Raw genomic sequence first — 18554 nt, forward strand, 5'->3', positions numbered from 1 at the left:
TCATACAGAACAACACAACAGCAATAGTTGTTGACATTTGATAGCCGCACTTTCCCCCTCTTATCGTTAATGGTAATCAGTGACATAGTGCAGTTGACACTGTCGAATTGTTTATAGTGTGGTAACTCAGGGGATTTTTGCCGTGAGTTTCCTTATGTTAAATGTCACCATTTGTTGTCAGTGGTTGATGAATGGTTAATTCTTCATAAGTGTCCCAGTGAATGGAAGACAATAGACACCCACAGGAAACACTTTCAGGCAAAACCTAAAAAACAAAGACTGTAGGCTACTATAGCAATCTTCCCTGTTGAATCATACTTCAGACAGAGACAAAATGACTGAAACCATCACTGGTTTGTTTCGTCTAGTCTTCCTTTTGAAAATACACAATCCAACCTTTAAAAAGCACCCAGACGTAGGACAGTGCACCACACAGTCCAGCCCTGTTGGCTCTCCATCCCTTGAACTTCAGCGTTCTACTTTTAGACATGCTAGTCCCAAGTGGCTCAGTTCTTTGGGCTGGCAGGCGTTCACCTTCGCAGCCACCAGGTAAATGTGGCTGTCAGTTTGGCGAGACGCTGGTGCCATGCAAGGCTTGTTGACATGTCAGTCTCAGAGACAGACAAGCGAGAGAGTGTGAGAGAGCTGAGGCCTCTAAAGTCAGTCATTCAGTGTGTTCAATCCTGGCTTCCTGATCCGGACAGAGGGCAGGCACCAGAGCTCTGTAAAACAGCAGATGTGTTACACTGCGGCCGTTACCCTCATTTCCTGGGCGGAGAGCTCCTCGCTCTATTAGACAAGTAACAGGAACCAGAAAAAAAAGACGAGTTAGAGGGAGAGAGAGGCAGAGCGAGTGAGCGCAAGACAAAAGTTAGCTGAGCTCAGAGCTCCCACAAATCACTTTGTCACCAGCAAGCTCTGACAAGCACCAGGAGAGAGGGAGCGCACAGGGAGAAAGGCAGAGAGGCAGGGAGTTAAATAGAAGTGTGAACAGGGAGTCGTGTCAGAAGAGACTCAAGAGGGAAGGTGTGAAGGAGCTGCAGAGGGCATAAACGAGGTGATGCCGATGGATGGATAGATAAAGAGAGGACAGAGACGAGACTACACTCCGATTCCCAAAACAGTGTGAGCTAAGAGGAACTGTTACTCCTGCTACTGTTGTCATTCCAGCTGCTGTGTCTGTTGTTACAGCTGCTGTTTCTGGATGATACACACATTTAAAGAGAAAGTGTGTCAAACTTAACATTTTGTTAGGAGGACAGTGTTTGATTGACAGTTTTGCTGTGTTTTTATCTTCTGATAGCATCTGTTTAAGCTGTTTTCCTCTCAGGCTTGATACACAGAGAGCATACACTATTGAATTGTATTTGAGAATGAAGACACAGTTACAGAGACAGCTGCTCTGTGTGTGAAGAAGGCATGAGTCGGATGTGTTGAAAGCAGTTTCTGGTGAACTGCAGCTGTACGCAGATCACATGCTGTTATTTCTAAAAAGAGGTAGTCAGAGCGGACAGCGATACCAGTTTATCAGATGTTTTTCTGTAGGGACATTTCTTATGGCTTGACTGCATAGGTTTGTGACTGGTGAAGAATAAGTTAGTGAAAGTGATTTATTTAAATACTACATTTTACAATCTTTTACTGCACCGTGGTTATTTGATTAGCTCTGGACTGACTCAAATCCCCTGAGAGTTTTATCTGGGCTGTAAAGGAAGCCAAAGATAATCTGATCAAACTTCAAAAACAGAGAAATAGTTTCCATTTTAAGCACAGGACGTATTAGAGACATTTAGAAGGGGCTTATTTGACATCACATCCATGTACAGAACTGTCCTCAATGATCTGTGAAGAGACCTGATTCAAGGACAGGAAGTGGTGTCAGCTGAAAAGCCTTAGACTAAGATACTCAGTAAGTTGGGTTCTGCCAACACCACTCACTCATTGTTTTTAGCGTTAAAGAGTTTCCTTCACATTTGCTCTGGCCAGTCTCTGGTGAAAGAGCAAATACAGCACTGAGCTGACACGTGGAAGTGTATACAATTGCTTCAAGTGAGACAGAATTCAGTTTAATATTGTGTGTGTAGGCTTGAAATCATATCAATCACAAATTGCTCTCTGAATACAGAGGCAGAATTGTATTTTTGTTGGTAAATTATTTTGGACTGATGAGTGCTGTAGAGTTCTTCTGAGTCTATGTGCATGTTTGGCTGGGATCTTTTAGCATTTGACAGCTATGCTTTGGACTCACATCAGCATCTAGGACGTCACTGTGTTACCTGTGTGGCTGAGTCAGAGCTTGGCTCATCACTCGATGTCTGTCTGCCCACGCGGATTCTGCCACCTGCCTCTATGTAAAGAAGACACAAGTGTGAGGTGGTTTTCACAGAAGCAGCGACAGCAGTGGCACCAGTAGTTTTGAACTTTCAGGACTCTCCACACTACTTTAATTGTTCTACCTTGGGTAAACACCGTGCATCACTCACACCTCTCCACAGAGTGATTCACTGTTCCCTAAACATCCCTGGTTGGAGACAGGCAGTGAAAGAAAGGTGAGGGAGGATTTGCTGAGAACCAACGTGCATAAGTGGTTGCAAACAGTGAAGTTGGCGCCATGAAGCTTGTGTTCTTGATGCTCATGGTTGTGTACACAGTGGGCTATGTAAGCGGTATGTCTACATGTAAGACACTGGACCTGGAGATGGTGAAGAAAAAGCGCATTGAGGCCATTAGGAGCCAGATCCTTAGCAAACTGCGTTTGCCAAAAGAGCCTGAGTCAGATCAGACAGGAGATGATGAAGATATCCCTACCACCCTGCTGTCCCTCTACAACAGCACCAAGGAGATGCTGATTGAGCAGCAGACCGAGAGCCCACCAGACATCCCCCCAGAACAGGAGGAGGAGGAGTATTTTGCCAAGGTGTTGCACAAGTTCAACATGACCGGTGAGTACCAGATAACTCTACATCAGTAATGTATGTAATGTGTATTGAGCACACATCCATTGTCAAGATTGGAGGCAGTTGCTGTTGGCTTTATTTCAGCATTAAAATGTCAAGTAATAGTATTTTATTAGTATAGTATTTATGCTCAAACATTTACAGGCACCTAAGACACATGGCTCAAGACACACACATGGAAGCAAAAATCCTGTAGGTGCATTAATTGTTTCCATTTTGAAAAATAAACAGTTGCTAATGGCATAGGATATTCAACTGGTGCCATTTGGAAAAAGAACTATTGTTTACAAATGTATTAAAAACCAAAGAAGATGTAAGGTATTTCCAACATTTCACATTTCATTTTGTTGATCCACCACAATTCAGCATAAATTAGCCTTAAAGCACTCATTGGGATAAACAAACTTTGAGGTTACAGCCCAAATTAACCAGCATTTGCCCGATGGCTGGTGTCAATTCCAATCTAGTCCATAAATTTCCTATACATGTGTACCTCTTCTGATCTCCACCCAACATCTTCAGGCAACATGAAAAGTTCAGAGATCACACGCGTTAAAAGTTAGCAGACTGTGTGTTGCATCTGGTCTGATGCTCTGCGTTGCTTTTGTGGTATCCACGGCATTTTTACAGCTTTATTAGCGCTGTTTGTTTGGCTTGCTTGCATATACTTTTCAGCCAAATGTCTTTTGGCTGTAATTTTGCAATGACTCCCAAACTATTATAATAAACATTTTTGTTTGTTTTGTTTCTTTGCTCCATTGTTCTCCACTTGCCCATACTTCTCACCCTATCAGGCAGGCATCCACACTATCCCTCTTTTATCCACCACATCAAAAGAAAGACTCGATTGACCATGCTTAGGAGTGTGCAGACCAAAGGGAGAACAAAGGAACTTTCAAAATGAAGGGCATGATTTTGTTTTACTTAGATGAAAACAAACAAAAAAAACAGAAGGGAAAATGGAAATATGAGATGAGAGAAGACATGAAATACACTCCTTTACCCTCACCCTGTCTCATTCTCTCTCTTTCGTTTTCTGTTTTTTCTCTCTCTCTCTCTGTCCCTCTGGGATTGGGGGTTTCCTGTAACTTGAGCATTGGATTCTCCCTTGCTTATCCTGTCAGTTACTCTTCATCATATCTCTTTCTCCCTGATCATTTTTGATTTAATTTCCATGTCTCTCTGCCCATGGTTACCAGTCTCTTTTCCTGTCTCTTTACCCTTCTCTTTTGCTCCTCTCTCTGCTGGGTTTCCTGAGCTTATTATCAGTGTGTTTGCAGCATGTTTGTGACAGGGCAGCTTGGCAGGAAGGAAGGCAGGCTGATGGCCACTGAGATCTTGAGTGACTCAGGTCCGGTGCAAGCGGTGCCCATGGGGAGCATGTGTTTCCTACCTCTGTGGAATGCCAGAGAACACCCATCCACTGTCTTAACCCCTCAGCACAGCTCCTTACAACACTCAAGCTCCACATACTGGGAAAGACCCTGTGTGTAGACCTAGCAAGAAATGTTTTGCATTTTTTTTTTTTTGAAAAACACAAACAAGGGAGTGTGGGAGACAATAGACCTTCTGCTCTTCTGCAAGAAGTTAAAGACAGGGCTGTGTTTATCAATTAAAATGGTATCCAACTGGAGAACAAGTTTAAAAAATATATTAACAATCCTGTTTGTCACTGTAATTTGTGGTTCTTTTTATTGGGCGACTCACACTTTCCTGATACACTAAAACAGCCTATGGGGATGCATATTTGTGTGCAGAGCATTTTAACTTAATAGTTTTAGTCTCCATCATGGTAATTGTGTGGTGAATTAGGCTAAATTCCTTCAGCCAGTTAGCAGTCACATCCCTCCCATGAAGCCCACACAAATTCACTTCTCCCATTTAACGTGGTGTTGGTCCAAATGTAAGTCATCTCATTTAGAGAGAGAGCTCTTTTCTCCTTTGGAAACCAGCCACTTTGTGCCATTCAGGAGTGAAATGAGTTCACTGCTCTGGGAATAATTATTATATTTAAGAGTAAATGAAGCTGCCACCACCCTACAGTGAAGAAGAGTAGCAACAGGGGTCGGACAGTACGAATAAAACAGGGTGAGGTGGGGAAACGAGACATTGGCAAGAGGGCTGTGGAAGGGCGGAGCAGAGAGGAAGATATTTAGCTGTTGCTGGAATCTGGTTCCTCCCACTGGTAATTACAGAGTTGTCTCCCTACCTGTCACAACAGCTGTCCCCGGCTTACCTGTGGATAGGCCCTGATTCAACACACAAATCCCCCCACACCCATCTTAGTACTCAGGCCTGGGTGCTATCTTTACCCCTATCTGGAAGAGCGGAGCCTATTCTCAGCCAAGCATGGAGAATATATTTTACACTTTGTTCCCTCAAGGTGTTTTATTTTGATCGCATGAGCAATTCAGTGATGGGCCTCCAGAAATGACAAAACTAGAAGTGAGGATAAAGCTTTACTGTAATTATGGTACTGCAGCCAAAATGCTACTAAGGGGAAGTGATGTAATTTCCTGTTTCGTAAACACTTCTCTAACCCTTAACACATTTATCTCAGTTTACTCAAAGTAGCTGGAGACTACGACTTTCCGTGCTTGGTGCTGCTTGGTAGATCATTGCCAATTCACCGCTCTCCACATACTGTACACCGTGGTGACGCTCTGTGTTTCCACTCATGCACTTACAACCAAACATTTGACTCTGCTCTGGGTGGGACCAGTAAAATGTCATCTCATTTCCCTTTACACTCTACACCAGCTCTTTTCAGTTTCAGTTTGGCTTCAGTACAAGGGGTGAAACACTACCTAAGCAACAACACAGATGGCGATACTGGTAAATGATATATAAGCTGCCATGACATGGAGGATCCTGGTACAGCCTGGATAGACTACGCAGCTCAAGTATGCAAGGCTGGATTGTAGCTGCTGTCAAAGAGTAATTCCCGGACTTGAGAGCAGAGAATCCTGGCTTTGGCAGCCTGAGCTAGAGTAGAAGGTTTGGGCCTGGGCCAGACCCAGTCTCCATTGATACACATCTCCAATTTCTCTGCACCCCCACTCACACCATTCCACCTCTCACAACTGTGAGTTATATTCAAGAGTACATTCTTCACTTTGCTGTTTTCTTTGGATTTACCCTGTTCGAATCTCATTCTTTCTTTCTACATAGTGTTTGACTCACGATCATCTGCCTTCCTGTGCTTATCTTTGCATGTCTCCGTCCAACTTAATCCTTTGTAATGTAACTCTGTTAGATTTATGGTGTTAAAGCCTTCAGTAGCTTGGCTCTGTTTTCTATCAGGCTCTGCAGGGGAATGTTCCTGCTGTCATGATATGGGCAGAATAAAAGTTGCAAATATGGGCAGGGATACTGTGAGAAAACAAAACGCTCTCTATGATCAACTTTACAGCAGCTGGACTAGATGAATGTTTGGCTGCAGTTAAGATTATTGAGTAACACTGTGAATTTGGCCATTACATTTTTTTAATGTGTGTACAGAATGATGAAAAACATTTCTGAAAACAATTTTCATGAAGTTTATGAAAAACATAATAAAAAATTATGTAGTGAACAGCAGTGATGTATGTATATACATGTGCAAATATAACCAAGTGAATACTTGAATTATAGTGTAATCCAAAAAAGTTCATAGAACTTGTAAGTATCAGGACCTGATTCTTTGAACCTCATGTCCATTAATTGTTCCCTTAGAGACCCTATTTATCTCATTGTTGTGTTCTATTAGTTCAAAAATCATGTGTTCTTGTGCCACGACATGTTGCCGTAAAGTGTATTTGCGATATAGACCATTATTGTGGTCTATCAACTAACAAAAACACACCAGAGCTCCATGATCACAACCTCACCAGAGCTGCTCCACCCCTCCAGAAAATGCATTTGTCTTATACCAAAAGCATTCAGTAATAATCCTGCTATAAATAAAAAAATATATATATATAATAATTATTAACTATACTAGTAATTGCAAATCTACTGTATAAGTAGTTCCCCTTCTTTATGGATGAGGTTGGTTTGAGACTCTAGATCATATGACATGGCAGCTGGACATCCATTTTACATTTGTCTCTCTAAAATACATGTGACATGACCTGACATATTGTCAGTCATTATCTGTGTGGAGATTAATTCTTGCCTTCTTGGTTGTCCAAAATGGTTTTATGAAATCTCCTAATTAGTAATTTCCTGTTTAAAATCACACAGGAAAAAATAACACAGAGAACACCAAGACCTCCAAAAGCATCCCGATGTTCTTCAGCATCTCTAACATACGGGAAAGTGTGGGGGATTCCAGTTTGCTGACCAGTGCGGAGCTACGGATGCTCATCAAGAGTCCCACGATAGCTAATGAGCAGCGGGTGGAGCTGTACCAAGGCCTAGGGACCTCTGCACGCTACCTCGCTTCCCGCTTCATCACTAATAAATTGAAAGACAAATGGCTGTCCTTCGATGTCACTGAGACCCTGCGGAACTGGCTCAAAGAGAGCGGTAAGATAAGCTTTATTTATTGATCGCTTGATTATTGATTGCTACTATGACCTCTGTTCATTGGTTGAGTTCAACCCGTGTGCGGTCTTTGGCAATTTCCAGATGATTTTTACCTTCACAGATAAAGTAACCAATCAGTTTTGAAATTGCTCCATGTTGTACATTTCTGTCTTACCAGAGGATGAGCAGGGTTTCCAACTTCGGCTGTTCTGTGAATGCAGCCAGACGAGTGTTGAAGGTGGCTTCAGTTTCGGCATTTCTGGGATTGCGAATGGTAGAGGAGACACAGCGATGTTGCAATTGCTGACACAGCAACCACCCTACATCCTGACCATGTCCATCCCTCAAAACATCAGCAGCCACCTCACCTCACGCAAAAAACGCTCCACGGAGACGAAGGACACCTGTACAGCGTAAGCAATCCGTCACATATCACATTGCTCTGTTTTATTTCATTTCGTTTAAGGTTTTAAAGCAGCAATAGGCAACCTAACCCACTGAAAGCTTCAAAAGGTAGTGACAGGTAAAACACCCTGCTACACAGGAAGACAATTTGTAATTCTACACTAAAGTTTTATTTTGTTGTTTTCTTTGGGCGGACAAGTGACTGCAGTATTATCAGACCCTAGACTTTCATTCAGGTAAACAGAGTAAATCTTTGTTGTCTTGTTTAGGACAGGAAAGACTTCGCAAATGCAACTGCAATTTGTGCACTGACGGGATGTGTGTCATCTCACATTAAAACCATCCTTAGAACAGCTTTAAAACTGACTGACTTTGAAAATGCACCTTCTACAGCAACTCTAAAAATCCCATCACACACCTCACTTCACTAACGACAATTCTCTGTTTTCTCTTTTGCAGCCAGACAGAGACCTGCTGCGTGCGGAGCTTGTACATTGACTTCAGGAAAGATCTGGGCTGGAAGTGGATACATAAGCCGACCGGCTACCATGCCAACTACTGCATGGGGTCCTGCACCTACATCTGGAATGCTGAAAACAAATATTCTCAGGTATAATACAACACCTCGCAATCCGCATCTATGACATGGCTGAATAAGGTACAACAATTTGATTCACACCCCAGTAGTCATATGTGTGGAACATATCAAGTGGGGAAGTCTGTGTTGTGTGAGAGTCAGGGATGGTTTAAATTATTTCTGAAACAATAAGTGATTAGTTGGTCAACAGAAAATGAACAATTATGATAAGTGATTAATCGTTTAACTCATTCATTAAGAAAAAAAAAGCCAAACATTCTCTGGATCCAGATTCTCAAATGTAAGATTTTGCTGCTGTTGACTGGACAAAACACATAATTGAAAGACATGACCTTGGGTATTTTTCACATTGTTTTGACATTTTATAGACTAAACAATTAATCGATTAATCAGAAAAATAACATACTAATGACATACTAATTGTTAATGGCAGTAATTACACGCCTAATTCAAATAATATAGGCCTTTGAATTTGACTTTGAATTTGGTCCAGACTGAAATATCTCAACAACTACTCGATGGATTCCCATGAAGTTTGGTTCAGACACTGATATTCCCTAAGGATGAGTTGTAACATCATTGGTGATTTCATCTTGCGCTACCATCAGGACAAAAATTTTATTTGCCTGATACTTTGGTTTATAACCAAATACTAGCAAAACAGATGACATTGCCCTCAGCTTTGGATGTATTCTACTCTGTGTTTAGTGATAATTACCAAATGTTAGCATGCTATCATAATGAACTTACATGGTGAACATGGAATACATTATAGCCTACCTACTAAGAGTCAGCATGTTAGCGTTGACATAACATTTAGTGGTGCCTAAGTACAGCCTCACAGAGCCATTAGTTTGGCTGCAGACTCTTGAGATAGGTTTATGCTCAATGCAGTGTCCCCAGCGTGCACCCAAAAAATGATGTGTGTTGTGCATTTCAGAATTTTTGCAACTAGGCACGCATTGTGCTTTTCATTTTAAGATATAGGAGTAGTTACTGGATGTATCTCCAGTTCTCTGATTACAGGTTTCACTATTGGTTTGGCACACTTAATTTTTCGAACGCTGTACTGTTCAATAAACAGATTCTGATTCTGGTACACCACTAGCTTTGCTTTAGTCTAGCTCGGTGTTTTAGAGGTGCCTCACCGAGTATAAACAAACGGGTTTGTTCAGTTGAAGTCCCACGTATTTAACATTTTGTGTCAATATCGTGTAACTGAAAATGTTTATTTTATAATTTTTATGTATTTGCTTGAAAACATTTGTCCTATTCTTTGCAGAGTGGAATTGCCTCAAAAACAACACTTATCAGAACTATTCAGTCGTATAAAGGAAACTCATTCATTCTCATTCTTTAAGAAATGTTTTTAAATGAATTTAGTAAAATAAATACATTAAATATACAAAGACTGATTAAGAAGCAACACTTTAAGGCCAATACCTTGACTTTAAGAAAATAACTCTACAATTGCTTTGGCATATGTCATGTTGGTGATGAAATTCTGAGCTGAGTTCTATCCCCCATATAATTGTTAACAGATTTTGGCCCTGTATAAGCACCACAACCCAGGAGCCTCTGCCCAGCCCTGCTGTGTTCCCCAGGCACTGGAGCCACTGCCAATCCTTTACTACGTGGGCAGGCAACACAAGGTATCTATACCACAGTAAAGTAACCTCCTTTCTGAGGTGAAATGTTTACAGAACATTTTATGTGAAAGCAACACAGACAGATGATTTATCACATTAATGTTGATTTTCACTTTCAGGTGGAGCAGCTGTCCAATATGATTGTGAAGTCCTGCAAGTGTAGCTAAAAAAACAACATGGCACACTGCTCTGCTTCGCCTCAAACCTATACTACAGAGATGGAAGAAGTCGTGTTTGAGACCACAGAGAGGAGCATGTGACAGAGATAATGAGGACAATTATAATGTGGACAAGGGAACAAAATATTTAAAGTCATCAGGATATTTGTGGTTCATGTTGAACGCACATCCAACCATGGACTTCTTTATATAGATATTATAGATCATATTTTCTGTGTGTATATACTTTTTTCTTGCAGCAGTAAAAGTATCTGTCTTGAAATGAATTAATTTATTTGTTGGAGGGACAGATCTGTAAAGAAGTGATATACAAGTATACAAGTGTGTCAGTTTGACATGGAAAAGGATTTAAATGATTTATTATAAACAAAAAAGGTGGATAAAGGATGCCAAAGGACATGAGGACCAAAATTACCTTGATGAAAGAACACTTTTGGTTTCAAAGACGTTTTCGAAGAAGTCATTGTTAAAGGTGCTAAATCCCAGGTATGGAAAACAGTGGTTGTTGGGGTTTTCCTGGAAGATAATGCCAGGTGTTTTCAAGAGTTATACCATAAAGGACAGCAAACAACCACGGGGACAGTCCGACCTGGGGAAACTCCCTCTGACTGAGCTGGAGTTGTCAGCTGAACCGTCCATCAGTTTTACTTGCTTTGTTTGTTTTTTCAACCCACGTGATTAATACAATGCTTGTTTTGTCACTATGTTTGTATTCATAATTGAATGTCAGCTGGTCCTTATGAAGCCTTCTGTGTTTTCAAAGCAATGAGTAATATCAGTGGTTGTAAGAGTGATGACACCATGTTTTCTCCCTCTTATGATTTACAGCCAGCTTGTTGTCATAAGATGGTGAGGGTCAGGGGATGTGGTTGTGGTGTTGGTTACAGGGAAGCCATTACAACTTAATACACACATTTGCAGTTTTTTTTATCACCATAGTAAATTAGGGTCAATTTATTGCCTTTTATGTCAGACAAGTTTTTACTTTCATTTGAAGTGGTATACATTTTGCACAACTCAAGAATTAATTCAGCTTATATTTGTTTAAGGAATAAAACCAACACAATCTGTTTACCATACTTTTATAGTTTCAGTTTACCATGCTTTTATAGTGCACTTACCATTTGAAATTTGCATTTGTAAATATAAAAAAAATGAAATAAACATTGATGCTAAATTATCACATCAGAGTGGAAGATTTTTGTGAACAAAATAGAACCACATGCAATGTTTCCACTTGTCAGAGAGCTGTGTTGTGTAGGTGTGTGTGTATTCCACTTGTCAGTGCATGCATGCATACGTGTGTGTTTTAATTACGGCAAGGGGAGAGAACATTTTACGAAATGAGCACAAACTAAAACACACCTATCTTGTTGTGGACATGAATTCCACCACCATTTAAACATGCAGTTTTGTCTTGTCTTTGTCTGAAAACATGAATGAAAGGTTTTATCTTATTAGTGTTGACCATGTTTTGGTCTATGAATGTGTAAGTACACATTTAGGGTATGGTTGGCTTTGGTAAAAGGTAAACCTTATCTGAAAATGTAACTTTACTTTATATAAAACTGACTTCACTTGTAGAGCAGGCCAATGTAGATTAAGGCTATAGCTCAATGCTGATGTATAAGGCCCCCAACTATACACACCTCCTTTTCCTTCTACACTTTTTCAGTATAAGGCTGCTCTTCTACTTTACAGTCTGTCATGTAATCATTTGCTGATGGGGATATACCTCGCTCAGCATGCACAGAGCACACATCATGCTTATTTCAGCAAATTTTATAACACCAGGTTGTGCACTTAGCAATGATTGTCCAATGTCAAGAGAGAAATCTACCAGTGGAAAAGCGTGTGCTAGGTGTGTGTGGTCTATTTCTGGGCAAGCAGTGGATTCCTGTTTACTCTGGACGACTATGGACTGACTGAAGAAGAGCAGCAAGTCCCGCTGGGCTTCACCGATGGCTAAGCCAACAGTATAATTCCTGAACGCACAGTCCTGTTCTTGGCACTGCCTTTACCTGTAGGGATGCATGCCATACCAACATTTTTTACTATCTTCAGGCACCTTGTCCACCCCCACCCTGCCAGCCCCACCCCTCTCCCTCAGTACTCAAGGGATTACTGGCAGCCCACGAGGCTGAATTGGAAGTGAGGAGAGCAGGTCCAGACCCGTTAGTAAGTCCCAGACTTAAGGGCAGTGACTACATGGAAAATTAAACACACATACTGTACACATGCACATGAAAACACTGAACCCACTGACACACAGCCACAGCTCAAGCACATCAACGTCAAATGCCTTACATAAGCTTTGTGCTTGTGAGTGGTATGGGGGATGCCTGTGCTGCTAATAAGGTGACAGTGATCTGTGCTATCTTGTTCCAAAGCTGGTCACGTTACCCAGGGTTCCTCAGGAAAGCACAGGAATTTTTCTCCTGTGAGCCAACACAGAGTGCGCTTGTTTGAAAAGCACTCTGAGAAGGCGGATAAACAAAGTAAAATGAAACATGACCAACATAATTGAATCCCCTTTTGTCTCACCTTTCAAGATGATTCCTACAGATCTGTTGCCAGGTCTTGATTTTTAATGGAGCTGAGGAACAAAATGTACGGTTTTATCTTGGCAGTGTGAATATAATTGGAATGTTATAAGGCATTTTTTTCTCCAGGAAAACAAGATCATTACCAAACCCCAACAAGCAAGTTTTTTGGAGGAGACAAGATCATTAAAATTTGTTTCTAAAAATGCCTGCACTTCCACCTGTTTTACTTTCCCTGTAATGACCAAACAAAGGGCATGAATGTCAAGAGGATCATAAATCTATCAAGGTGTTAATGTAAAAGTCCCAGAGGGAAGTCAAACTCAAGTAGGCTTGTCCTTCTAACCAGTGTTCACTTCTCAGCAGCTGCTTCCTCTTGAGCCCTAAAGCTTTTTATGGGAATGAAACAAACTGCTGACACCTCCTGCCACATCCCAGAAAATTCTGCATCCAAAGAGGAAAAAGAGGACACTTGAACCCATAAGAGAAAAGAGAGCAGATGAATGCCTGCAGCATTTCAAGGTCAAGCAGGTGTTTTTTACCACTAACACAATCTACATGCCGAGTTTATACGACCGCATGAGTAACCAGAGAAAAATTATTTTGCTGCACTTCATGAGCGTGAATAAGTCATTTAATTTTGACATAACTGGCCCTTTAATTGTATCCATGTGCTGCATTTGTCTTCTTTTATCTGCTCATAATGAAAGGCTCATGTTTCATGTAATGCTGCCTGAAACATTTTCTCTTTGTGGCACTTTTACGAGCTCACAATGAAAACTGATCATGTTAAATGTAAGCTGATTTGCCTTGCCACTGGTCTAGAAATTCTATTTTGGGTTCCGTCTTATTACAACATCTACATTTGCAATTATATGTCCACTGATCTTTTGCCTCAAGTGGTCATTAAAAGTGGAGCAGTAAAGTCGCCTGGTGTAATTCCTGTGGACTCAGACGGAGCTGACTGTGACCTTAATAACACACGCTGGTGTCCTGCTGTTGCTCAGCTCTGCTTCACAGTCACACAGCTGCTCAAAGCCATTGTTGCTCCAGGTGCTCCATATGCACACAAACACACACATCAACAAACACGCCTTCCTACTCCCAGTTATAACTGTTTTGTCATTTAAAAAAATAATTTTAATTTCACTGTGAAATAATTAAATTGGGCTGTTTTATTCTTTTTATAAATACATTTTCTTAAAAATAACAGTGTACATATTTCTACATTGCCTTTGTTTCCTTGTGAAGTTTGTATTGTTGGGAAATATATATATATATATATATATATATATATATATATCGATTTAAGGGGTCTGGCTGAATAAATTGGAGTAAATACTGACTTCTATTTTATATTTTATACACCTTCATGTTTTCACTAACCTGGATTTCAATTGTGTAATATCTTCATTTTGTTTCATTCTATTCATTTATTTAGGTGTACTCTATTTCATTTAATTTGTCTGTAAGCCATAATATAATCACATGAAAGAGTACAATCAAGGCTCTTGGATCTGTGATTGTTGTAGTTAACATTAGCAACAGTTTACTTTATTTCTTAATTTTAATTTAGTTAGTTTACTATTACATAAATACCTTCTCTTTATTGACATTTTAACATCAAATAAATTGGTCTCTGTGAGTTTTTTGAGTGATTGTTTTTATAATTGTATGTTGTGTATGATTGTATTTTGCATATTATAAAGTGTGATTCCTAAGAAAATTACCACAGTGTCATTAGATTTTTTAGAAGTTTTCAGAGAAGTGTGTGGAAACACTGCTGAATATGCAAAAGGTTAGCGGTGAGTAGACAGGTTTTCCCCACTCCACCTGTCTTTACCACCGCCCTTCTCTCTTCACACCTGTAGTTTAAACAAAGATGTTTATCACAGTCTGACTCAGCCGAGCATATCTTTTGCTCCGTTTTTCTCTCTTTTCCTCTCTGATCTTTTTGTTAACCCCTGCAAGTCCTTTGAAGACGCCCTGGCCATTTTGAGTTATCACCTGAACTAAACAAGGTAAGTGATAGGGGAAGAAGACAGATGTAAAAGAGTGAATGAATGGGGAAAGATAAAATAAAAGACCACACACATCTGCTTGCTAGGTATTTAGCTAAAATGTTTTACCACTAGTGTATGCAAAATAAAAATTAACTTGGGAAAAACAACTTATTCGCAAATGAGAATCATTCACTGCCTTTTCACCAGATGGTGGCTGCGCTCTTTTGTCATGCACATAACCAGTAGCTAACATCATAGCTTAAAACATGGATGATCAAAGACAGAGGATAAACTAAAACCCTCTTCAAAGTGAAAACTACAAAGGGAAAGTATGATAAACCATGTGAGAGTGTCTGAGTGTGGTTATAAAGCATGCTGCGCCCTGACTCATTTGCTGGACCTCAGTAAGTAAGAAATGTTTTCTAAAAAAGGAAAGGTACCAATTACATCTCTGGACTGGCTCCTTCTCACGGTACCGCCCCTCAATTTCCTTTTCTCTCAGAGTCTCTCTCTCGCTTTCTCTATCTCTCTCTCTGTCCTTGGTTACAGGGACAAATCGACCCCTATAAACAGCTACCATCTCCATGGGAAATAAAGAAAGGACAAGATCTGACTCTAGGGTCCGAAAAGACAACATTGGCCATGTAGATGCTGCACACAGAGGAGAGGCAGCCCCTAAATAGCAGTTTAACGTACCGCAGTGGGTGATAGTGACAGTGAGAGGGGAGGAGAATTTGTGAGGTTTGAGGGTCCCATCATTCCCTTGAGCAGCCCCAGCTAGCCTCTATTGCACAAGCATCTATAATGTAATGAAGTTTTAACAGAGAGTTTCTTCTTTTAATAAAACTCTGCAGAGTCGGGTGATTATTCTCAGTAGGTTTATCACTTTGAGTGACCCCTTTCACTTGACATTAGAGCTGAAATGATGAGTTGATTAACTGATTATTTGATCAACAGAAAATTTACCTGCAACAATTTTGATAATCAGTCATTTTTCAAGCAAAATGTGGAACATGTCCCAATTCCAGCTTATCATTTCTGATCATGAGGAGTAAACTGAACACATCTGGGTTTGTAACTTTTGGTTGGACAAATCAATCAATTTGAAGACTGAAAACTTGGGATTCAGGACATTGTGATTGTGGAAAGTTAGGATTTGCTGTGATTTCATAGACTGAACAATTAATCAATTAATCAGAAAACAATAAGCAAATTTGTCATCATTTGACATGTCATCGTATGTTTCATTGTAAATGTAAAATAAATACTGATCAGTAGGGATAAATCCTATTTCACTGCCATTGATCATACACTACTTATAAAACTTTTTCATTTCATTGTTGGATCATTTGTGTCTTCTACATGGCATTTAATAATTCCAACTAGACATTTGGACAACACTACAAAATGGCACACAATGTAATGCACTATATAAAATATAATGAATGATTTTGGACACAGCGATGTAGTTACAGAAGCCAGTGGAAGAGGCACGCTGGGAGAGAGTGTGGAGCTTCAGCTTTCCATAAACCTTAGTGAGCGTGGCTGAACTGAGGCTGTGACCCTCACCAGTGGGAGTAAACTTAAGTTCAATCACACTCTATTACTTATCCCACTGCCTCCTTCATCCACTCACACACACATGCGCAGACATGTGTAGTAAAGTAGAGAGGTGTGGCTAAAGTCACAAATCACACAGACTGGTGTTAAACTGACACAGTGGACAGGAAGAAATATCATCTTCCCATACACACATACATATTGCCTGTGTTACATGGTAACATGACTCTTCTTATTGGATAAACTGGAGGTTAGGGAGGTGTTAGGTTTTCGAGGATAGCTTGGTATAGGGTCTGTTTTAGATTAGTCGGCCTCTTGTGTCAGTGGGGCTCTCAACTGTATTGATGGGCATACAAGGGTTATGACAGCAGAGAGAAAGGCTCGGCAGTCTGTTCCTCCATTGCCTCCACTCAGAGGGACATTAGGTCAGCATGCCCCCCACCCCTCCTCCCTCTCCTCACTGGCTCTGAATTCCCCACTGAACAACACATTCCTCCTTCCCAGTCCCTCTGTTTATGACACGCCGTTCTTTGAAGCAACATGTGAGTGTTTGTGTACGTGTATGAGCAAGGGTGCACGAATGTGTGTGCGTGTTAGCCTTGAGTAGCCTAACTAAACCTCGGTGAACACATAAACGTTTCAGCATGACACTATAAAAGTTGGAGCGTGCATTTCAGCGCGTATTCTGAGGCTTGGACATACCTGAGCAGGTATGATAAAGGCATACATCTGTGTGACAGCTGTTTTTTACATCACCGCACCGAAAGGGGGAATCTAGGCCAATTGAATTACACTGAGAGAGGGAGAGTGGATGAGAGGGATGGGTGGAGGAGAAAGCTATGAGTCATTACCAAACTTGGGATGCGCTCGTTTTAAAAGGCAGAGATTGAGAGAGGCAGACTGGCCTTTGAGACGAAGAAAAACAAACGAGTTGCTTTTCTAATTAAAGCAGCCCTGAAGGAGTGGGTGGGGGTGTTAGGGAGTCGGGGGGTAGCGGAGGTCAAAGCAAGCTGAGTCATTCCTTTACACCCATTTCCTGTGATCGGGGCATTTTGGGAGCAGGCAGCAGGGTGAAATGATGTGTTTGGTTTATGCAATCCTTCATTTTTTCTCCTCCCATTCAATGCACTCTCACACACAGTCCCATTATAGGGTGAAGTCAGCTAAAATGGGCTACTTTTTGGTAAATGACTAATAAGACCACATAAGAAGCTATGCATAAGATCCTTGGTATCAGCTCAACCTACATAAAAAGACTCCAACTGGCCCAGAACGCAGCCACACGACTCATCACCCGCTCCAAATCCTGGCACCACATCACTCCAGTCCTAAAACAACTACACTGGCTTCCCATTTCTCACCGGATCACATACAAAATCCGGGTCCTTACCTACAAAGCCATTCACCACCTGGCCCTGTCCTCCTCTCCCCCTACCAACCTTCGCGGTCCCTCAGATCCACCTCAGCCGGTCTCCTCTGCATCCCCAAGTCCAAGCTCCGCAGTTTTGGGGACAGAGCCTTTTTCAGGGCAGGTACCAGGCTCTGGAACTCCCTCCCCCATGAGATCCGCACCTCTGAGTCCCTCACCATTTTCCAGTCCCGCCTTAAGACCCATCTCTTCACCTCTGCCTATCCATAGCCGTTGTTGTCATGCTTCTTTATCTGCTCTGTAAAGCGACTTGGAGTTCGAGAAAAGCGCTATACAAATTCAATTTATTATTATTATTATTATTATTATCTGATGTTATTTTTATAAATTGGCATAGGTCTCTTAAATATTTATTTGTTAAAAACTGTTTAAGTTAAATGTAAAGAGAGAATAACAGTAATTTTAGCTTAAATTAGTTAAATTTTGGCGGGAAACTGACATTATTGTCTTTGGAGTGCCACAGTAACAACATCTTAAATACATTTCATGCAATAAAAAGTTGAAAAAATATTTAATTGAAAAATTATTTTAAAATGAACTGATAGTGTTACATGGGTGTGTGTTTCTGCACATTGGTGTCTTTGTGTCGGTTTTGTGCGTAGAATAATTTAAAAAAATTGTTAAGGTTTTACATGGATATATACGTATAGACCTATGAACCTATTTTGCAACCTCAATTTCTTTGTAACTTCTCAGGAAGCCTGTGTGTGCCCGTGGCCCAT

The 18554-nt window shown here is 40.8% G+C and overlaps 1 protein-coding gene across 1 annotated transcript; it reads left to right on the plus strand.

The window, feature by feature from the left end:
• Nucleotides 1-844: 844 nt before the first annotated feature.
• Nucleotides 845-11477, plus strand: tgfb1a (transforming growth factor, beta 1a). The gene is made up of 6 exons (XM_046074257.1): nucleotides 845-2942; nucleotides 7182-7466; nucleotides 7645-7879; nucleotides 8331-8481; nucleotides 10011-10121; nucleotides 10238-11477. Exons 1-6 carry the CDS (start codon nucleotides 2612-2614, stop codon nucleotides 10283-10285), a joined length of 1161 nt encoding a protein of 386 aa, XP_045930213.1. The 5' UTR covers nucleotides 845-2611; the 3' UTR covers nucleotides 10286-11477.
• The last annotated feature ends 7077 nt before the right edge of the window (nucleotides 11478-18554 follow it).

The sequence above is a fragment of the Micropterus dolomieu genome, linkage group LG17 (assembly GCF_021292245.1).
Source record: "Micropterus dolomieu isolate WLL.071019.BEF.003 ecotype Adirondacks linkage group LG17, ASM2129224v1, whole genome shotgun sequence".
NCBI lineage: Eukaryota > Metazoa > Chordata > Actinopteri > Centrarchiformes > Centrarchidae > Micropterus > Micropterus dolomieu.

Coding starts and splice junctions, on each gene's coding strand:
- tgfb1a (XM_046074257.1), top strand. CDS start 2,612: ATGAAGCTTGTGTTCTTGATGCTCATGGTTGTGTACACAGTGGGCTAT. Junction 7,880..8,330: donor ACGAAGGACACCTGTACAGC/GTAAGCAATCCG, acceptor TCTCTTTTGCAG/CCAGACAGAGACCTGCTGCG. Junction 8,482..10,010: donor CTGAAAACAAATATTCTCAG/GTATAATACAAC, acceptor AATTGTTAACAG/ATTTTGGCCCTGTATAAGCA.